Source organism: Centruroides vittatus, unplaced genomic scaffold, assembly GCF_030686945.1.
Source record: "Centruroides vittatus isolate TY-2023 unplaced genomic scaffold, ASM3068694v2 contig_767, whole genome shotgun sequence".
Classification (NCBI taxonomy): Eukaryota; Metazoa; Arthropoda; class Arachnida; order Scorpiones; family Buthidae; genus Centruroides; species Centruroides vittatus.
In genome coordinates, this window is record NW_027122496.1 from 541,565 (window position 1) to 565,242 (window position 23,678).

The window sequence follows — 23,678 nt, forward strand, 5'->3', positions numbered from 1 at the left end:
GAAACCAAAAACGATATCATTTACTGCTGCATATACAAAAATAACTTCACTCTAAAATAAAAAATTTTTCATGTAACAAAATTTTGTTTATGACAAAAAAATTGTTTTTTGAAACCAAAAACGATATTATTTACTGCTGCATATACAAAAATAACTTTACTCTAAAATAAAAAATGTTTCATGTAACAAAATTTTGTTTATGACAAAAAAATTGTTTTTTGAAACCAAAAACGATATCATTTACTGCTGCATATACAAAAATAACTTCACTCTAAAATAAAAAATTTTTCATGTAACAAAATTTTGTTTATGACAAAAAAATTGTTTTTTGAAACCAAAAACGATATTATTTACTGCTGCATATACAAAAATAACTTTACTCTAAAATAAAAAATTTTTCATGTAACAAAATTTTGTTTATGACAAAAAAATTGTTTTTTGAAACCAAAAACGATATCATTTACTGCTGCATATACAAAAATAACTTTACTCTAAAATAAAAAATTTTTCATGTAACAAAATTTTGTTTATGACAAGAAAATTGTTTTTTGAAACCAAAAACGATATTATTTACTGCTGCATATACAAAAATAACTTTACTCTAAAATAAAAAATGTTTCATGTAACAAAATTTTGTTTATGACAAAAAAATTGTTTTTTGAAACCAAAAACGATATCATTTACTGCTGCATATACAAAAATAACTTTACTCTAAAATAAAAAATGTTTCATGTAACAAAATTTTGTTTATGACAAAAAAATTGTTTTTTGAAACCAAAAACGATATTATTTACTGCTGCATATACAAAAATAACTTTACTCTAAAATAAAAAATGTTTCATGTAACAAAATTTTGTTTATGACAAAAAAATTGTTTTTTGAAACCAAAAACGATATCATTTACTGCTGCATATACAAAAATAACTTCACTCTAAAATAAAAAATGTTTCATGTAACAAAATTTTGTTTATGACAAAAAAATTGTTTTTTGAAACCAAAAACGATATTATTTACTGCTGCATATACAAAAATAACTTTACTCTAAAATAAAAAATGTTTCATGTAACAAAATTTTGTTTATGACAAAAAAATTGTTTTTTGAAACCAAAAACGATATCATTTACTGCTGCATATACAAAAATAACTTCACTCTAAAATAAAAAATTTTTCATGTAACAAAATTTTGTTTATGACAAGAAAATTGTTTTTTGAAACCAAAAACGATATTATTTACTGCTGCATATACAAAAATAACTTTACTCTAAAATAAAAAATGTTTCATGTAACAAAATTTTGTTTATGACAAAAAAATTGTTTTTTGAAACCAAAAACGATATCATTTACTGCTGCATATACAAAAATAACTTTACTCTAAAATAAAAAATGTTTTCATGTAACAAAATTTTGTTTATGACAAAAAAATTGTTTTTTGACAAAGTAATTTTTGTATATGTATTAGTAAATATTATCGTTTTTGGTACATAAATATTAATAATAAAAAATTAGACTATTATAATTTTTAGTATTAAAAATGAAGTCGTTTGACGATATAAATTAAATCAATTTATTTATATATAAATCACCTACATTGGATTTACCAAAATTAATATTCTTAGAAACTTTTGTTGTTATAATATTATAAAATATATAAAATCGATTTAATTTACAAAAGTAGAAAAACGCATTATAATTTGAACTCTACATGTAAAAATTTATAAGATTTGCTTAATATTTTGGATTATTCTTATTTATAATTTATTTTCTTATTTACATTTAATAAAAAATAAATCGTAATTAATGAAATATTAGCGTGTAATTAAAGCTAGGAGCTTTTGATCAGTAATGTTTTTACTATAAGCGGTGCGTTTGGAAATAACGATCGCTGTGCGTCTCCACTACTAGGTGAGTGCGCTGCTGTTTCTAGGCATTTACAAGATCTGTATAAAAAGGTCAGGACACGCTCCCGTGATTCTTTGCGGCAGCGGCCATGTTGAAACTAATCGATTGAGCTCATCATACCTGGTTCGTGCGTGAATCGAATATAATTACGTATATACGTACTCAGAACGTTAAACAATGGGTTATTCTATGGCACCTAATTGTAAAAGTAAGTCTACCGACCTTCGATTGTCTAGATTTCCTGCACATAAGCAGAGAAAAGCGAAATGGGTGCAGAACTCGCAGACAGGATAAGTGGCAGCCAACTGAACATTCTAAACTATGCGAGAGTAGTGTATATTATGTATTTTTCTATAGGTACTGTCTTCGCGATGTACACTCAAACCTGTTTTTGTGCGGTAGATAGGGACCACGTAAAAGAAAACGCATAAAAAAATCGCACGAAAACTTCACGAGTAGCTATAAAAAATAATATTCGCAACACAATTAAAAAGTATTTTTCATGCAGTTGATAGGAACCGCATAAAAAAGTCTCAAGTAGAAAATAACTAAAACCGTAAGAAATAACTATGAATTACTTTTTTAACTTCTTGTGCCTTTTTCTGCAATCCCTAATGGGGAAAAATCCTCTAAGAATTTTATTTTTTATATTTATTAATTATTTCCACTTAAATACCAATCTAACATTAAAAAGTTAAAAATAATCGTTAAAAAATGATTTTATTTGATAAATATAGCTGCAGGAAGTGTTATTTCATTTAACAAGGCGTGAAATTTCACACCCGCAGTCTAAAGCCGGAGGGGAGCTAACTTACCGCATCTGTTCAAATATAACATAATATTTATGATTTTTATGCTATTAAAATGAGAGGGGACCGAAAATAACGTATGAGAAAAAATTTTACTGAATAAAAAATGAAAAAACCTGCTGATGTCATAGAAAACATCCAATAGAGTTTTAAAAAATTTTACAGGAGTCAATTATGTTCCAATTTGATTGAAATTTTCATATACCGCACAAAAACAGGTTTTAGTGTATACGTGAGCTCACATTAAATTATTTGTTGTTCAGCTTCATTTCGAAGAATCTCAGTATCAACTGTTCATCTCAACTTTTCTGTCAGCGAGATTACATATTTTTGCCAGAGATACGAACGGTACTTTGAATGTAAAAAAACTGTATGGAAGCAAAAACTCATTTATGAGTACTTCTGCCGACTTCCGAAAATAGTATTTTATTATATTTGTATCATGTGTGTTTACAGAGAAAGAAGTTATGTCTCGGATAAGCTCTGTTAAAAATATCATCGAATTGTGTTTAATATTATCCTTTTTGATTAAATTTTATATAATTAGGAAAATATGACGTTTAAGCCTTTGTAAAGCCAAAAATGTTCTTTAATTAAACGTTCGTCCAGTATTTACCGTATTTTTTAATGCAATAATATTGTATTGGTAAATGCTTTAAAATAAAATTTTGGATAACTTATGTCATTGCATTACTTTACCAAGCGCTTATATACGTAATTGCATCAGTTTTAGCACCTGTTTAATTAGTTTCATTCGCGACAGCGAGTGATGCGGATGATTGTTTCTTTTAAACTATTTGATCGAAAAGTTACATAAAATTGGGGATGCATAACCGCCCGAAATTATTATTATAATTTTGACTGGAAATCACTGGATTTATGCAATTTTAGTTTAATTAATGTCGTATAAAACTGACTGCTCGTACAAGTTTGCTTAAAACATGCGACTCAAAATACCCCAAAATGGCGCCTCGAGAAGTAGGTCACGCGTGTCCTGACCTTCTTATACAGACCTTGGGCATTTAGGATCGGCGTGAGCGAAAGAAACATGGCGGAGCCCGCACTATCGATAGTATCGTGATGAAGGAATCTATAATTCTAAAATATGAGCTTAAAGCTCATATTTTAGAATTATAAATTCCTTCATCTTTCTTTAAAAAGGCAAAAGAAGGGCCCCAATTGTAAAATTTAACCATAAAATGGATAATTTGTTGAAAGATCTTTCAAAATAGCCACGAAAAGAATTAGCATGCCGGCTACCATTCGAAAAGACACCTACATCACCGCGTGCACTAACTCGCGCTTTCACAAGTTCTAAATTTTCATTCATAAAACCACATAATGGACCCCGAAACGAAACTATCTGAGCCATGGAGGCCGCTGTGTCGCTTTCCACCGTAAACGACTGCTACGAGCGGCCATTTTTGCCGTTCGACGCGCGCACTCCCACTTGAATTTAGGAACGCGTTTCGCAGGAATTTTTAAACGGATGTCGCTCGCGCGAAGTTACGCGGAGAAATAAAGGAACGCACCCAAGGGCATAGTAAGATATTTCGTTTTCGACTATGAGTGACGTCAAATAAGCAACCAATGACAAGCGTTTCTTCTTTACGAGGCAATCCTATCTTCTAGGACTTTGCTTGAGCACAGCCTTCTCATATATATCGAGGCCTCTGGGCCGTGTTCAGTAACGCAGAACATCTAAGTTAGAATTGTAAGTGGCTTAGTGGGCGGAGCTAAGAATAGGTAAAAGAAGCTAGCGGTGGGAGGAGTCAAGCAGTAGTTAGAAACGAGTTCAACATTGCAGCATAACTAGGCTTAGCAAGAATTCTCCGTTACTGAACACGGCCCTGTTCCTAGCTTCGAAAAGTGTCTGCCAGCTAATTAGCACGGTTTTGTCGCTGAGTGCTGATACAGGCCATGCTCATCTTTACATTTCAATGGCGTTGTACAAGTTGAACACGTTTCTAATAAAGTTGTTTCGCATAATTTGTATGAGCGCAAAGGTGAATGCGAGGCCTCCGAAATTAAAAGATAATGTATTACATTTAATTATTAAAACAACGGGAAAACAAATAATGTAACTGTCGAACCGGCAATACCGGAATGTGATATAGTCTCTCATAAAGAATAGAGAGAAAGCAAATTTTTAGACAAAAGAAAATTAAAAGGGAATTGTTTAAACTTAAGTTGCAAAAAGGAGGAAGGAAACGAAAATTTATAATATGAGCGTAGGTGTCTTCGTCATCAAAATCGCCATCAGAATCGAGAGAGGATGGTGTTGAATAAACCATCTTGGGCAGACCTTTCTTGCGACCCGAACTGGTCTCGAATTCTACATGACGACTGATAAGAGACCAACCAATAGGGGAGCAGGAGGGAGAAAGCCCGACGAATGAAAAGATGATAATGAGGGTGCGGAAGATATGAAACTTTCCGACAGTTCGAATCAGGAGGACTTGGTCTTCTTGGTCATCTTAGTCGTCATCATCTTCAACTTCGTCGTACGAACTTTGAAAAAACATCGTTGACTCCTCCTGTGACAACCTCCAGTGCTCCAATACAACAAATTCTAACTCCCGACTATCTCTTCGCTGCCCCGGGACTGCCATCCCAGCATCAATCAACGGAATACAGACTGAAACTAACATCGAGGCTCCACACTATTTTTAGAACTCAAATTTTTTGATGTAAGCATAACTCTTCTACAAAATAAACGGTTTTTGTGAAACACTTGTTTTTTTCTGCCTTTACAGACCACCACCCATACACACGAGGGCCTTAGACCATCCCGACGAAAGGGATTAAAAGTTCCTCCTCTATAATCGGCGTGCTTACACGATTAACACAATAGTGCGATTAATTATGGACATAGGTTACATAAACTGCTATAGTTTATTGCTTCGTACCACGTTGCAAATCGACGAAAGGAAAGACACCCGGCATGTCATTTCATAAATTTCCTTGGCAGGATAGTATACGAAAGGCATGAATAAAAAAAAACGTATCCAGAGAAGATGCCGAAGGAGGCTTACTGCAGCCTAATGACAGGTAAGTTGGAATATTACAAAGACTCCAAACAATGGCAGCGATAAACTACGAGCAGGCCTTGTTATATCGGAGAAGGCCACGACTTGAGAGTATGGTCCAAAGACCAGTATATCTATCAACTCTGGCGACATCTCTTAATAAATTTAATAATTATAATTATTAAATTTATTAACAGATGGCGCCTAACACCTCCCTCTAGTACCAAATTGTTTCAAAATTTATTAGTATTATAGCCGGACAAGCCGGTTTTTAAATTTATGGTACGGATTAAGTATTAATTAGTCCGTTTTTCGTAGAAATTGTGAAATTATTACGAAACAAATAAATTTATAAAAGTGTTTAATTATTTAATATGACAACTCAAGAAATTGAACACCCCAAAAAGAGGAAGCGAAGTGGCAAATTTAGGCTAATAAAGATTGGCTGACACAAAACGAATTTCAAAAATGGTTACGACCTGTTTGAAAATCTGACAAAATGGCTAAGTGTTGTGTTTGCAATGCTACGTGTAACGTAAAGTGGGATATTATAAAACTGAAATTTCACATGGAAGCAAATACTCATAACAAAGAGTATCTTTACTTGCTCATAACTCCAATCTGATCCAATTTTTTTAAACAGAAAAGTTCTAAATTCGATGATAACAGCAGCAAAATTGATACAAGTTTATCATGGAGTAAAGTCTCACCACAGTTATTTATCCATACAATGTGAAAGTAAAGTTAGCAATTTCATATTTCCTGACTCGATGGTCTTATATTTTAACAAACCATCTATTGCGCGTACAAAAATTGAATCTATTGTGCAAAACTATTAGCTCCATATGCTCTTGAATTAATTATATCTGTTGCGACGCATTTGCCATTTAATGTCCCTACAGATGCTTCTAATAAAGGCAGTAAAAAATTATTTCCAATCGCCATTCGTTACTTTAACTTGATTGACGTCGAGCAACCTTTTTTTAACTTTTTCCGCCCTGTGGGCACTAAGAGGGCCTCTTTTAGTAAACCCATTATGGGTTCGGCCAGGCCCACAGCGGGGCGACCGGGTGGTGACGGACAGGGCCCGACATATCCGAACGGACCATTCTCCGAACAATTCCTGGGGATTGCTCGACCCGTTCGGATTTGATCCCGGGTCCCCCAGAGCAATAGGCTGCCACCTTGACCGCACGGCCATCCGGCCTGACGAGGAGCAACCTATTGTGCATGCTTTGATAGATTTTAAACGAGCATGGGGTAAAAGTTCTGAAGAAATTTTTAATTTTATAAAATCAACAATTGAAAATACGGGATTACCAAATGAAATTATCACCTCATTTGCAGCTGGTAATGCACCGGTTAATTTCGGATGTAAATCTTCGGTTTTTATGAAATTAAAAGCAATTAACTATAATTTAATAAAAGCTACTTGTAATTGTCATATTCTCCATAATACCGCTAAATGTTCATTAAAATCAACGAAAGATGTGGAAAGTTGAGTATTAAAAGTCTACGGAAAACACCGAATTACATACTGTTTTTACAGATCTTATAAACGATATAGTACAGAAAAAAACAGTGCTTTTACGGCTTTATAGTTAATCAGTCTCTTTTAGATTTTCCAGAAAATAAGAAAGAAAATATTCAAACAAGAAGCCGATAAGGTGTACTCACGAGCATTGAAATATTTAAATGACTGCTACGATTTCGAAAATGCATTTTTTTATTTCGGTTCAAAAATTTAAACTTGTTTGATTGGCAGAGTGTAGATCACGCACTTCCATATTGACAATTTTTCTAATGACTCTCGAACATAGACATTAAAAATTTATGGTACTAATTTGCGTTCGGAGCCAGAGCTAAATGGTCCTGCAATATTCTTTCTATATGGGACAGTTAGATCCTCTTTCCGAGGTCGAGAATATAAATGTAATTCCTGTTGCAACACAAGATTGTCTTTAAATTACGTAATAGGTTACATTAAAATTATTACCTAGAATTTATTGTGTCTCTTAAGTGTTTCCTTTCATAAAAATTCATTGTCATTAATAAGAATTTATTTGTTTAGTAATATAGTTATTACTAATTATCAAATAATTTTGATTATGGATAACTTAATGCAGCAGCCATCGATTATCTTTAAACACATTAACAAGTCATTTGCTCGAATTCCATTCTAATGGGTTCCATTACAATTCTTCCATTAACGAATTGTTTTTAGATAAAACAGACTTGATCGATGTTATAGACGCATAAATTTCTGATCGTTTTGTAAGAAACACAAGCAGATTTCCGAATTTAAAGTTTCATGGATAATACTATATCGCGAGCGATACATCCTTACATTAAGATTCTACAAATGTATGGCATATTTCTTCGTGGAAAAAACAATAAAAGATGGATCATATTAATGATGTTTCAACATTATTTTATGCTTTCTATACTAATTTTAGTTTTACTTCCAGATGAAATTTTATCGTACCTTTCCTTAGACAATATACCCACGTATTGTGGCATTCCCGAACTGTGGATTACACTCGGAAATGGATTACGTTACGTTTTCTGTATGGTGAATTTACTTCCATTCATATTTTTTCATTTATATAATAACAATTGGAAAACAATGAAGCGAGCAATTGATTCGGTTGATGAAAATGTAAAATGTACCAAAAAATTATTAAAGAAATTTCAAAAATATCAAGATATAATCCTTCTGTATTTCAGTTTTATGAATTCGTTATTGTGTCTGATCCCTTCATCGGTTTATATATTTTCTAGATATTACTTTCGGCATTCTAAATCTTATTTCCAAGAATCTTTCTGTACTTTTCACATTACCATCGCTTCGTATATAATCGGCAGCATTATTTCGTATTGCTGTGGATTTCTTTGGATTCTTTGCTATCTCGGTGTTCATCTTACGGAGTTGTTGTTCTTCGAATTGAAGGAAAAATTTAAAAATGGAATAATTGTTTCTGGAAAAACAATGCTTCGTGAATTTTCTGTACTTTGTTCTTTTATAAAGGCGATTGATAAATTCTGTGAAGAATTGCATATCATCCTCTTTGCGATTCTAGCCCCTGCAGGAAGTGCTGCAGCCCTCTATTCAATATTATTTGTGAAACTTTCTCTTTATGCATTACTGTTTGTCACATTATACATCTGGTTATTCATTGCTTTCGCAGCTTATGGTTTCTACATGGCAAGAATACCAACAACGGTGAGCAATTTGCTTTGAATTTTGTGATATTAATATTGTTAAGTACAAATTCTATGTTCTAATCCTTTGTTTAGCTCTATCACAAACGAACATTAAACTTTAAGATTTAAATTGTAAAGACTAGAGGAATAAGGTAACGCAACACATGGACAATTTTTCAAATACCGGTGCATACCGAAGGATTTTTCAATGGAAAAATTATCCCTAGTTAGGTACTAGACAGAGGAAGTAAAACAAAAGTTTGCTGAACACTAGTAATAGGTCTCGTCATATGAAGTTTTCGGGGTTTCCTCATGAAACACCTAAAAGGGGTCAATTTCCCGTAGAAAGTCTTCCAGAGAGGCATCCCTCTCGGCAGATCGTTCACCTGTCGCGGTGCCGTACACAAACAAACCAAATTAGCGAAATTCTTTCGATCTTCTCTACGTATGTTACGTAGACCAGTTACGTATCTTCCAAAATAAAGACCAGTTTCACATAGAAAGTTCTGGGAGGCGCTTTCCTTTGGCACATCGCCCACATGTTTCTTCGCCGATCTAACAGAACCTTGATTTAATTAGAGTTTTCTATTTTACAGATTCAGAGAATTTCTTCTAGCGCAATGGATTTATATTTTCAAAGTGACGAAGACAACAAAAGGGTAAATTTAATAGTTTAATGTGATTTTTTATGTGATATAAATATGCAAATTATTGTTTTTATTTATATTTTCTAGGCGCACGTGTTGCTATATTTAACCAAAACAAAAATAGGATTTAGAGTTATGAACTTTCAATTTATTAGCAAAGAAAATCAGCTTTGAAGGTGCGTTTGTATAATTTTGTAAATTGTGAAGTTTTGATAATTACTTTTCTCTTAAAATATAATTAATGTAATTTTTATTTCAGTATATGTTTGATCATATAACTCAGATGATTACTTTTATGGTGACACGATCTACTATGAAATAATAATCTATTATGGAAATCATATTGCAGATGCGAATTACGATTAATTTTTATTATGAGCGAAATTTCTTACCGCAAATAAGGAGCTCAAAGTGAAGGCCATCATTGTCTTCAGTACTGCGATCGTATTATTAATGATAAAAGACAAGGAAAAAATACTGGATTGATTTGATAAGGCAATCTGCCGAATGGTTTTCTCCCGAGAGAACATTCTATGGAAATACACGGAAATAGGTTCACTTTTTCGTAACAAGTGAAAAAAATCAGGAAACGTACGTGTCCAGCCAGTTGGTGAGGCGCGACCAACTATCGTCCACTTAGTAATGATGGTAAATACTAAGTTATTATTTACAATATTTTTATTTACTTTCTTACTCTTATTTGAGACAAATAATATTGTGAATGCGCGTGAGAAGTCACCGAGCACTAAAGATAGAAATGCTTAATATTATCCGTTCGTAAACTTTTACACAACTCAAAATATCTCTGCACAGCCCAAAATGTAAGAGTACAACAACCTCACATGGAATTGAAATTATTTAAACTGCCAACATCACGATATTTAGAATGGAAGAAAAGAAATATTTATATTAGTAGAACAGAAAAAAAATTTGATTTCCTATGTACATAACAAATTTTGTTTATTCCTCTATAATCTGTTGTTTTAGTGGTTAAAAATAAAATTCAGTATATATGGATGTGTGTTGGCTTGTAATTCGCCTTATATTTTAGGATTTCGTAGACCAAAGATTTTAAAATTTCGCAGGAATTTTTAAATGTATTGGTATTATTGAATTTCGTAGATTATAAGATAAGAGAAAGAAAAGGTACAGGGTTAGGAGGTCATATTTCGAATAGGATCAGACTTAATGAATATTTCAATCGTACGAGTTCTTTTATTAAACACGACGCTTGACATTTACAGTTAATGTATGAATGAAGATTGATTGCTCGAATCGAATTACATATGACAATTGATCAAATATTATACCAGAAATCAAATAAGAGGCATTAGCTATTAGATGAAATGGAGGAAAATGGCAAATGAACAAATATTAATTGTATCGATTCTCAACATTATATTTTGCAATAAGTCTTTATGTTAATGGAACCTACTAGTATATATAAAATACATAAATAAATTAATGAAAATAAAATGAAAATAAATTCTCGTATATTTGAAATTAATATTTAAGACATTCTAGTTTTAAAAAAATATTAGAATTGTCAACATTCATAAACCACAAATTTGTAATTAAACATCCATTGTTAATGTAGGTCATTAATGACGATTGATTTGTAGCCAGCTTTCGTACAGATTTCTGAATGAGGTTGGCTATTAATTTGATAGATCTAAATGGTGGTGGCTATTATATAATTCGAGGATTAAACGTAGGATTGCGTTTGGTGAAACAATATTTATCTCGTGACCAGCAAATACTATTTCAATTCGGCAAATAAGAAAAGATTTCAGACAACTTTCGCCATTCGAGGAAACAACATTCTATTCCGAAATCTCTCGACTTGTGACGAATATTTGTGCAGAATGATGTACTCGCTTTCAGAAGCTGTTCTTCCTTATTTAAATCTTCTGCAGATTTTTGGAATATATATTGGTAAAAAGAGAAACAAATTGTGGTTTTCATTAATAATCATTCAATTATACTTCATTTTCATGGCAATGATTTTAGTATTTTTACCGGAAGAAATACTACCACAGAGTTTACAACTCTCTGGCATTCCACAACTTTGTAAGATGCAAGGGTTCTGGAATATACTAGGAAGACATTTAAGGTACATTGTATGTTTTTGTATTTGCATTCCAATAATATATTTATATTTCTATAATAGAAATGGTTCTGATATGATAAAGGCCATCAGAATTATTGAAAAAGATTCAGATCACAGCGTAAATCTATCAGTTAACGTGCTACGTGCTCAAAATTTCATCGTTTCGTTCTTCAGCTTTCTTTCTTTTTGCATACTATTTGTTATAAATGCTATTTATATTTTTTTCAGAAATTATCGTCAAAATACTGTATCATTTCCACACGAACTTTTCTGTAATTTCCACTTAGCTGCAGGAAGTTTAATTACCTGTTGTATAATATGCTATGGAGTTGGACTTCTTTGGCTTAATCATTATATCTGCAATGTTCGTGTGAAGTCATTTCTTTTATATTTGGAACAACAATTAGATGAGAAATCTGATGTAGACGTGGCAACAGTACTCGTGAAAACGTCAAGTATTTGTTACTCAATTAACGTAATAAACAATTTCTGTGACGAAATTCATACACTTTTTATTATAGTTGCCATTCCTTTGGCAAGTATTGCAGCAATATATGTATCATATACCATAGCTCTTTCTTCGGAATTATTTATACTGTTATCCGTAATCATTAGCTTTATAATAATGTTTATAGCATATGCACTATTTTTATCAAAAGTTCCTTCTATGGTAAGTATATAAGATTTTCTCAATTTTTCATATCTGTAACAACTAAAACTATCATTTTGCAGATTGAGCGAGCTTCCTTTTTCATTATGGACTTTTATTTCAGAAACGAAAGTAATTACAACGTAAGATATTTATTTTTATCGTTTTTAAATTAAACATTTACAGTATATTTAATTAGTCTATTATATAAATTACAACTACAAAAATACTTTGTAGACATTGATTTTGCTGTACGTCGTTAAGCGTGATATTGGATTCAAGAGCAAGAACTTCTTCTTCTTCAACAAGAAAAGTTTTATGAATGTAAGCAAATTTCATGGTAATTTTTACATATAACATGAACGAAAGTTAATATTTTAACCTTCAGTAAAAAACGAAAAATCCTCTTTCATATTTGATACGAAAGATCTTTTTTTCATTTTTCACTCTTTTTTTTGTGCGCATTAAGTATCTTTTTTCCATGTTCATCGTGGGTTCAGCACCTAAATAGGAGCCAGTTTTCCATAGAAAGTCCTTTCTGGAGACCTCCTTCCTTCGGCAGATCGTCCACGTGTTCAGGGCCGGATTTACATAAGGGCATTTGGGGCCTGTGCCCAGGGCCCCCACAAAACTGAAAAAAAAATTATGTTTAAACATAATTTTTTTTTCTATTACCGCGACAGCCTAGAGTGGCCTAATCATGAGGGCAACAGGCAGAGATAACCAATCCCGGAAAAAAACCTATGAAACATCGGAAAATTTCGGGAAAAAATTTCACATAGGTATTTTTCAGTTAAATTAAAATAATTAGTTTTACACAATAAAATATATGTATGTTTACAATAACGTTATTTTTAAATGAAATTTACAACTTCCTAATTCAAATCTAATTAAAAGTACAGTATTTTGTGTAAATTTTCTAAATCATCAAATTTGCCTACTCTTAAAGGGGGACCCCACCGAATTTGTGCCCAGGGCACCTGGATTGGTAAATCCGGCCCTGCACGTGTTGCGTTGACATATCCATTAGATCCAAACTAAACCAAAGTGTTTCAGTACACTATGCCGTAGGATACACTCAACTGCCCTGATACTGCACTTACACTACCGGAGCCTGCTACATTATTTATTAACATTGACTTATGAATTGAAAGATTTGCGTTCTGACGTTCTATTATCTCAAATTAAGTAATCACTCTCCTCGGAACTTGCGGAGTCCATGGTCTTCGGCAAAAATTTATACGATGGCGAAATTTCAGAAGTGCAGCCAAAGCATTATTATAATTGTGTTCGTAAAGCAGCTTTATGAAAACGAAAGCTGCAGTACGAATGCGCATTCTGATAAGATACAAACAATGAAACGTAACAGTTATGATCACGTTTATACTCACAATTTGTCTCCAACACATAATTACACAAAAACTTACATCGTATACTTTTTCGTTGCTTACAGAAGCAAAGATACCGTACGATGAGCTTTGGTACTTCTTTTTGTAGAAAATGTCTTCAGTTTGCTTATTAAGTTACCCCAACGCAACACTTGGGCGATCTGCCTAAAAGGAATCCCTTCCGGAAGGTCCTTTTAAAGGTAACTGGCCCTATTCGGGCGTTACAGACGTGGAGAAAACCCGGAAAACTCCACGTGGCCAGCCCGTTCTGGACAAGTGCGAACCCACGACCTAACTCCCAGTGTTCAGGAACGAAACCGCTCGTTAACTGGTGGGCCGAAAATATCTTCAGTGTGTCTTGGAATTTTATCGTGACAAATATGCCTGCATTTAAATTGCTAAGTATCTCTCCAGAAAGCGATGAACGAGGTACTTCAATTACGATCATCTGGTACTTATTAAAATGAAACAACTAATTTGACAAAAATTCCTATCCGAATACATGAAAAGAAATTTTTTATATAATTTCATAAAGATTTATTTCATATCGTTATATTTTTATTTTCAGTATATGCTTGAATACGTTACTCAAGTTCTGTCATTTCTGCAAATAAGATTTTCTAAAATAAATCGCGAATGCATATAAATATTGTGTGGATTTCGATCGTTGCTATATGTTCCAACGTATATGAACACCTGAGTCACTCGACACATCGCTGAGCGGATATTCGGCAGGAATCACTTGTATGCTGATATGTAAACATCAACTGTTTATCTGGAACAATTGAAAATCCTTCACGATAGCCATAATCCTGGAGATACTCGACAGTTGCATCCCGAATTCATAGTCACTAAATTGAAATATGGAAAAAGACTTCAGAATAAATAAATATTTTCCTTTATTAAATTGTCGTTTTAAATCTCCATTGCTGTAAAAGTTTAAAAACTGCACTTCTGTTAATTAAATACGAAAAATGTCATTATCTTATTTTTATTATTACATTTAACGTTACAGAACATATTCCTATTAATAATAATTAATCACCATTCAATTAATTTGTCTTAGTCTAGATCCAAATTTCGTGACAATATTATAGTAAAATTAGAAGTAATGTTCTCCAGAGTGTACTAATCCCACACCCAAATCATACTACAAATAAGTAAAAAAAAGAATCGATAACGCAATTGAGTAAGTCTGATATACAATATATTTCATACAAGTTTATTCTGGTTTTATACCGTACTTTTGCGGAATGACCGGTATGCCGGTCTATCGGGAGAGACCATAAAATCAGATATTTCCGTATGGTAAAAGCCGGCATGCTGGCATTCCTCGGAATAAACCGGCATGCCAGTTGAAGTGAGGCTATACATCTTCTCTAGAAGATGCATTAACGTTTAATTAACGAACCACTAGTTTTGTTTTATTTGATTAATTCAATATTTTAGTGGCAGTTTAACTATAACAACGGGGTAGACCGGCATGCCGGTAACCACGGGGTTACCTGCTGGTCTCCCCCGTTTTTATGCGGCATGCCGGTCATTCCGCGATAACACGGTATAAACTGTTTGTTTTATATTTATATCTAAAGCATTCCACAACAACATAGTCCAGCGTATAAAACTACTAAATACTGGTCGTGGATTTGCGGCTCGATATCGGGGCTGGCCTGGTGGAGTGTTCCAAGTTTCATTCACGTGTCTAATTTAGCACCTAAATAGGAGCCAGATACCCGTAAAAAATCGTCCCGGAAGGTATTTTCCTTCGCAAATCACCCATTTATTGCTTTCTTTTATACGATTGATTCGATCCGCTCCTATGTATGCTTAAGGATTGAAATTCAAACCTGCTGGCATTTTCTTGTAAAAGAGTAACCTGTCTAGGATCAATTCAGTGTAGGATTTCATTTCTCGACTTCCTCTTTGCAGCTTATTCGAGAGATGATCGACTCACATGTGGACGTATTGTTGGCTACTGTTTTATTTAATATATTGTTCTCGAAGAAACTCATCGACTATTTATGTTTATGCATTATAATTTGTATGCATGAAATGCAAAATTAGTACCTGTACATTGCAATTATTTTTATAATGACGACTGTATTGAAATTTTTGTTCTCCTTTCTACATAATTCAACAAAGAGCATCATTTACATTGGAACAGAATTTCATACTAATCCTAATTCCATACAAAACGGTTTGGCTTTATTCGCGAGGTCTTTTGTGGGAAACTGGCCCCTATTTAAGTGTTACTAAAATGAAGAAAACCCGGAAAATTCCACCGTTGGCCAGGCATGAACCCGCGACCAACTAGCCTACCAGTTTTCATTGGTTTTGTCCTACAATTAGTGTGCGAGGAATGCAAATCATTGACTTCACTACACATAAGCCACTGTGCTTAACGTTCTTCTGCATAGTTTGTCTCTAAATCTCGCTCCTGGTGTTTTCCAAAATTTAATTAATACAGTGCTGTACTTCGAGGGCACCTTCTTATGACGACGTGCAGTTAATACAAAGCAAAAGATATTACGAATATGTTGCATTTTTCATGGTCTTGCAATTGAAGTCTCCATTTTCATAAATCATTGTACTACAGATTAATACTTTTGGCAGCTCATTCATTTCGGATAGTTAACAATTTAAAATTGACATTTTTCAACACAAATATTGCTAAATTATTTACATTCTTGCATGAATTGAGAGGTTCTTATCAGAAAAAAAGCAAGTGACTGACTAATGCATTCAAGTGCATACTGAAAATAAATGTATTAATTTAGTATTAACAACAAAATTATATTTAATAAAATGTAAATTATGCATACATTTAATAGAGATTCTTTGCAGAAAAAGAAGAAATTCTTGCATCTAAATCCAATATTCGTATTAGCAATAAATAAAGATAGCTGTAACTAAATAAATTTATTTTAATTCAAATTATTAATAATCTAATTTAAAATATAAGTATAAAAATATGACGTGTCTTTACTTGATTAGAATATTCGTCGGTCTGGAAGTAGATGTCCATGATGCAGGTGACAAATCTTTCCATCTAAAGTATAAAATGTTTTGTTAATATATAAAAGTTCTAATTATTTAAGTGTGTCGAAATAAAAGAAACTTACGTTTGAAGGAATTGTAGTGATAAACATAAAGTACATCAATACAATAAATCCAATAACGAACATTACAGCAATAGTAATAAACAGTTCGTACGTGAATTTATGAGTAACTAAAACATACAGAAAGTACATCCCCGTTACTGGTATGAATATAATTATAGAAAATGTAAGTAAATCTTGGAAAAGTTGATCTATTACTTTTGTAAAACGGAAAATTGATGACATTTCAGAAAGTACTGTCTTGCTCTTCAATTGAATATTCTCACTCAATTTCCTATTGATATCGGCAATGAATACTTCAACCAGATAAACATTTAAATATGTAAGAATCCACATAAACCCGAAACCGTAACAGGTGATGCTGGTAACAATAAAGCTACTCGAAACAATGTGAAAAGTACAGAAATACTCCTTAAATATTGATTGATTATATCCAAAATAATGTCTACCATAAATATAAATTGTTGGTATGCAAATGCTAGCCAATAAGTTAATGAATGTAAATAATACAATGATAAAATTTTGGAAACGTAACAAACTACGATATATTTTGGTGGTACATTTTACCTTCCTGTTCACGTTGACAATAGCCGATTTGATACGAGTGGAATTTCTATTGTATAAATAGGAAAATATTGACGAAACAATACTGAAAAAGCTAGCGTTATATCGGAAACTTTTTTCGAACCTTTCCCAAAATTCCGGAAGGCTGCAGAATTTTGAAATAAATTTCAGTTTTGGTATATTATTTGATAATTCTTCGGGAAAGAGGAACAGGAACAGTAATACCAGCAAGAAGTAATTTTGAATTATGAAAATTTTAACCCACAACCGATCATTTCTTCCATTTATAAATATTCCACAAATACTCAAAACTTTAAGATAAGGATGCAGTACATCGTAAAGGAAATATTCCATTTTAATGTTTACAATTTCTGTGGTGTCGAATACAAGTGCACACGTGGAATTTTCCGGATCTAGCTTTTATATATAAATACGGTTTGGTTTTCTATACAAAGTGTTCCTCGAGAGCATCCCTCCTGTAAAACTGTCTTATCCACCAATCCAATTTAATGCATTTCACTATATTAATGTATATATATTCTAAGCAATAAGCATTAAAACAAAATTTATTTACGTCCTTAATATCCCTTAATGAATAAAACATTTTAAGTGTCTGATCAAAGTAAACTGTAATTTGTTTACTGAATAATTAATTAGGTTAAAAGAAAACTTTCGGTGCAAAGATATGATTGATATGTTTACATATTTAATGGCATTTAATGCTTGGTTTGATAGACTTGTAGACATTAGATGCTTCTTATGTACGCATAATGCATTTAAGGCACTATTAAATGTTAATTTATAAATATTTTTCATATTTTAGTCGGTTTATATGTTAAGAATGTTTAGTTTATGAAAATTTATTTCTAAACTTAATACCCTATACTTTTAATATATAATAATTGGGCCGTATAATAATATGGAAATATAATACAGTAATTCATTACACGTTCTAAATTATATAAATATTTATCTGTACAAACTATAAAAGCATTAAAGTAGTGCCCACCAGTGGTCGATTGGATGAAAGTATTATACATTGGTCTCCAGGGCCGTCGAGAGCACGTATCGGGTTCGAGGGTAGAGGGGACCCCTTTAACAGATCTTTATCATAGGTTTTGATCAATGCTGGGATTCGTTTTGCTTTGACAATGTCCAGACATACCCCTGATTTTAAAACACATAATATAAACTAGTAATAAATACAGTGTGAATAATAAAATTAGGTATTTTGTAACCCCGAAGATACCTTTTTTTATACAAAACTGACGGCTAATTTTAAAAACTTAGGTTTATATAACAAATGAATTGTGTAAAGTCACATTAAACAATACTTAACATCTGCTGAAGAGGTTTAGCGTGTCTTCTTGTGTAATCATCTTCCGTTCTTTTACTCTTAGATGTTAGACACGTAACACCTATTAGTGGCCAGTTTACCATAAAATGCCATCGGGAGAGACACTCCACTTGGTAGTTGGTCAATCTGTTGCGTGACCTTAATCCACGTTTCTTCAGTTTGAATATGTGAATCGTTCATCCTTGCTATATAAAACTATTGTCGTCGACATAAATTTTGTTGTTACAGCCATTGGTTTCAATACGCAGAAACTTCAGTTTGGCGTAACAGAACTAGAAAAATTGAATTTAACGAGTTTTATATTTATAATTTCCTTTTATGTGAAAATTTTAAGCATTCATCTACAATCTTCTATCATTCGAGGGGATCTGATCAGAAGAAAAGCAAGTGACTGAGTGATACATTCAAATGCATACTGAAAATAAATGTATTAATATTAATTAGCTTCAAAAATATACTTCATAAAATGTAAATTATGCATACATTTAATAAAGATTCTTTGCAGAAAAAAAAGAAATTCTTGCTTCTAAATCCAATATTCGTTTTAGCAATAAATAAAGATAGCTGTAACTAAATAAATTTATTTTAATCCAAATTATTAATAATCTAATTTAAAATATAAGTATAAAAATATGACGTGTCTTTACTTGATTAGGATATTCGTCGGTCTGGAAGTAGATGTCCATGATACAGGTGACAAATTTCTCCATCTGCCATAAAATATGTATTTTTTTAATGGAAAAATAATAAAACTTACACAAGAAATCTAAAAATTCCTTATTTTATTGCTTCGTGGTTCTTAATTCGGTCATTCGCAACATTTCTATCGACAGTTGTGTTAATCCATGATTTCAACTATACGTGGCTCGTTACCGACTGTTAAATCCGTGGATCGCCCTTACGGCGCTTCCCTAATTTTCCAATGATTCCCACAATACAAAGAGTTCACTTTTATTATAGGCTACAAAGGGTTCGTCTTAAGTACTCTCACGTGTAACATAAGTACCGCACAACTATTCCACCCTGTCACCCATCTCCCCGAAAATAGATACAATTCATTTTGATCATGTGCAATCTTTCGTTGCGCTGAATATATATTTTGGTTAATGTTACTTTAGGTAGCTAAGATGGCGGCTCATCTCTAATTCCAGCAAGGAAACAGTGGGGACGCATGTTCTAACCTATTCTAATAATTTGGTTGCTAATAATTATGGTAATTTATTAGAATAGGTTAGGTTAGGTTAGAACGTGCGTTTCCACTGTTCCCTGTCTTCTGATTGCTGGGATCGGAACGAGGCACCTTAGGTATATATAATATATACCTACTGTACCTACATACCTATACCTATACAAATATAGGTTAATGTTACCTTAGGTAGCCAAGATGGCTACCTAAGGTAACATTAACCTATATTTTTTGATAAAAACGTTTTTATTGTACACTATATACGCACAGTGCAATAGGCATTGTTGGTTAACGTCCAAATTTATTCCTCTTTGCTGCTAGAATTAATATTATTTAAAAAAAAGCCGTATTTAGAACATCAAGAGGTTTAATTATATCTCTTATTATTGTTTTGATGACGGTTCAACTAACATTAGTTAATTCAATTTTGTATTTATATCTTGAAAATTTTTTAGCCTTATTATCTGGAAGGATATTAAGTACAGTACATTTGACGGGTACTTTGGCATTCTTTTAGTGAAAAGATTTGTCTAAAAACAGAAATTACACTCTAACAAATTACAGAAGTATAATGTCTGTGCAGTGCAACCCTAAGACCGAAATTACATTATACTCGTTAAAATGAACTATCGCTCAAACTCCATCCTGAGTGCAACGGCCTGCCAAGAATCTTTAGGAGTGTGCAAAAGAAAAACAATAGGTCTATACTTTTTAAAACTTTCTCCGCCCAGTGGACAATACAAAATCCTTTTTAGTGAGCCCATTATTGGTTCAGTCAGAACCACAATAGATCATGTAAGTGGTCAGGGACAGGGGCCCTAGAGCGGGAGGCTGACAAATTAACCTCTCGGCTATGCCCATAAATTATAAAATACTATATTACTCAGAAATATATATTAAAAATAAAAATAAACACATATAAACAGAAAGTTTCTTTATGTTTGCCTAAAACTTTCAAATTGAATTTTCAGTTTTAAAAAATCGAACAACGAGTTGCGCGACTTTCCCGGCTACTAAGAGATTTTGTTTAAAGTATAATTTTTATATTAATCATGCTATAATAAATAAATTTTTGTGGCGCCATCTGTTATGAGATTTCGTTATAAAAAATTTTTTATATTATTATTTATTATAAAATGGCTAAAACCTTGATTTTGAGGGTCAAGATGAGTATTATAAAAATTGTAAATGCTAATAACATTTAAATAATGCTACTAACGAGTAAAATTTTTAATACAACTCCTTTAGAGATAAGTTATGAATAAGACACTGTTCTAACTCCCAACCAGTCGACCTTTGACCACCAAAATTTAATGGCATAAATGCCCCTTACCGTGCCAAATTTTGTTTCTTTATCATTATTCCTTCCTGAGATAGTAAACGAAATAAACGCTAACACACACACGTCCACGGAATTTTTCTCCGTTTTATAATGATCTTTCCAATCTAAGGTACGCCAATAATCGTCTCCGCAGGGCATACCAAAGGTGCCACAATGAATCTCAAAAACCTGTACCAAAAAAATTATAAAAAAGAAAAAGCCAAAATCGACATAGCAGGACTTTTGTATTGGGGCATCCACAAACCCATGGGGTCACCTCACAAAGCTTTCTGCCAATAAACCTAAGAAACACTAGATACTATGTACTATCAACAAAGGTGGCTCCTTCAATAATCTTGCCGATACAGTCAAAGCACAAATGGACACTTTTTGCCTGGAAGACCCTGAAAATGCAGAAACTGAATGGCAATGGGACATCAGGAGAGGCTACAGAAAGAATATTGATACACCTAACACGCCATTGCGTTGATCAGATTATTGATAATCTCGGCAAATGCAAAGACCCGGTTTGGTCGGCATTAATACGGAGATTGTGAAATGTCTATGGAAACATGTTCCAGGCACCCTGCTTGAGGTATATAACTGTCTTAAGCAAGAGATTTTTCCAAGGGACTAGAAGTCTGCAAAAATAGTGCCTGTTTCTAAACCTGGTAATACTGCAGAGTACCGACAAATATTACTTCTTCCTATTCTGGGGAAAGTTTTAGATAAGCTTATTACCAATAGATTAACTTGGCATGTAGTCACATCAGTAATGCACACTAGTTTTAGACATCACAGGTCTATTTCTGATGCCAATCGTAACGTGATTAAATTATATGAAAGACCTAGAGCAACATATATGTCTTGGGTATTTGCCATTGACATTGGCTTTGACATTTATAACACTTTTGACAGTGCCTGGTTGTGGCCAGTCATTCATCAGCTCACAGCCATCGACCATCCTGCTAATCTATTCTACCTAATTTAAGACTTCCTCCATGAAAGAACGGCCATCCTCCAAAATGGTGATTATAGTTACCACAAGGGTGTAATTCGCGGTGCTCCACAGGGTTCAATCTGCGGCTCCCTCCTATGGAATATATTATATTTGACGCATTCCTCAACAATAAGTTCGGCCAGAACTGCACCGTGGCCTACGCAGATAATGTCATGCTTTCGATCAGAGGCAAGTCTAGGACCGACCTTGCAAACAAAGACAACGATTATACTGAACATAATTTATAAATTGGACATGCAACACAAATTGTTATTCAACCCAAACAAGACCAATTGCATCACTTTTTTTTAAATCGAGGAATAACAAGTAAAACGACGAAGGCATTTTTGAGACGAGACTGTGTTTCAGAGAGCGCGAGCAACGCATGCGCAAATCTCGCACTCTCAGTTTCAGCATTTCCTATTTTATTTTAATCTGGTTCTCGGTCCCCTGACTACCTACAAGTCTGGTTTATTTTATGTGCGCATGATTTGGGCACCAATTAGTCTGTGCCAAATTGCAACTCCTGACATGTACTCCTTTATACCTCTAAGGTGTGTAGCCGTTGACAGCAGCGCGATTTTAGAGACGAGACATAGTCTCGTCAGAAATCTCTATGCAAGAGTACCAACTATCAAAAAACCTCGTATCAACCGCGCGTATGATCTGTATATTTGTATCTTATAAACTGTTTTACGGATATATGTTCTATTGTATAAATGCATCTGGGATGTACGACTGTATTAAAAATATTACACGTATAAACAGTAATTCCAAGTATGTAAAACTTACTTCTTTGTTTTCTGCTTTGTGAACTTCCTTTAATTCCATCAATTAGTGTTGTACAACTGTTATAAATTGAACATGTTCCATGTATGTTATATACTAATGTCAATTTTGTAATTTGTATTTAATATTGCTTTGTTCACTCAATCTGGTTATGCTATGAGGCATAAGGCAGGTACGCATTGGTACCTTAATGATAAATAAACAAAAGAAAAAAAAGACTACCAAAATACAAAAGTCAAAAAAGGGCAAAATTTTGTGTGCGCGCGTGTGTGTGTTTTGGCCTCTATTTCGCTTAATATCTCAAAATGGGATACATTAACAAACGAAATTTAGCACGGTGGCTTTTATATGAGAGCATTGATGTTATTAAATTTTGTAGGTTAAAGGTGAAAAGGATGAGGAGATAAAGGAGTGTCATGTGTCATATCTCCAGAGAGATAAGACTTAATAAAGACTTTATTCGTTATTAACATTTGTACTTCTTTTTCTTTTTTATAAAACTCGTCTCTAGCCTCAAAATTAAGCTTTTTGCCATCGTATAGAAATTTGCAAAAGTTAGGAGGGTCAGATTTGACACGATTCCGATATTTTCCCTTCTTATGTATAA

At 32.9% G+C, this 23,678-nt stretch overlaps 2 protein-coding genes across 2 annotated transcripts in view; one reads left to right on the forward strand and one right to left on the reverse strand.

The window, feature by feature from the left end:
* LOC136981569 (uncharacterized) overlaps window positions 1-23,678 on the reverse strand; it is a 451,600-nt gene that overhangs the window by 417,956 nt on the left and 9,966 nt on the right. The gene's annotated exons all lie outside the window — the stretch shown is intronic.
* On the forward strand, window positions 11,445-14,501 carry LOC136981520 (uncharacterized). The gene is made up of 4 exons (XM_067277825.1): window positions 11,445-12,368; window positions 12,431-12,490; window positions 12,585-12,671; window positions 14,304-14,501. The coding sequence occupies exons 1-4, from the start codon at window positions 11,454-11,456 to the stop codon at window positions 14,379-14,381; spliced, it is 1,140 nt and encodes a 379-aa protein (XP_067133926.1). The 5' UTR covers window positions 11,445-11,453; the 3' UTR covers window positions 14,382-14,501.

Coding starts and splice junctions, on each gene's coding strand:
- LOC136981520 (XM_067277825.1), top strand. CDS start 11,454: ATGATGTACTCGCTTTCAGAAGCTGTTCTTCCTTATTTAAATCTTCTG. Junction 12,369..12,430: donor TATCAAAAGTTCCTTCTATG/GTAAGTATATAA, acceptor ATCATTTTGCAG/ATTGAGCGAGCTTCCTTTTT. Junction 12,672..14,303: donor ACAAGAAAAGTTTTATGAAT/GTAAGCAAATTT, acceptor TTTTATTTTCAG/TATATGCTTGAATACGTTAC.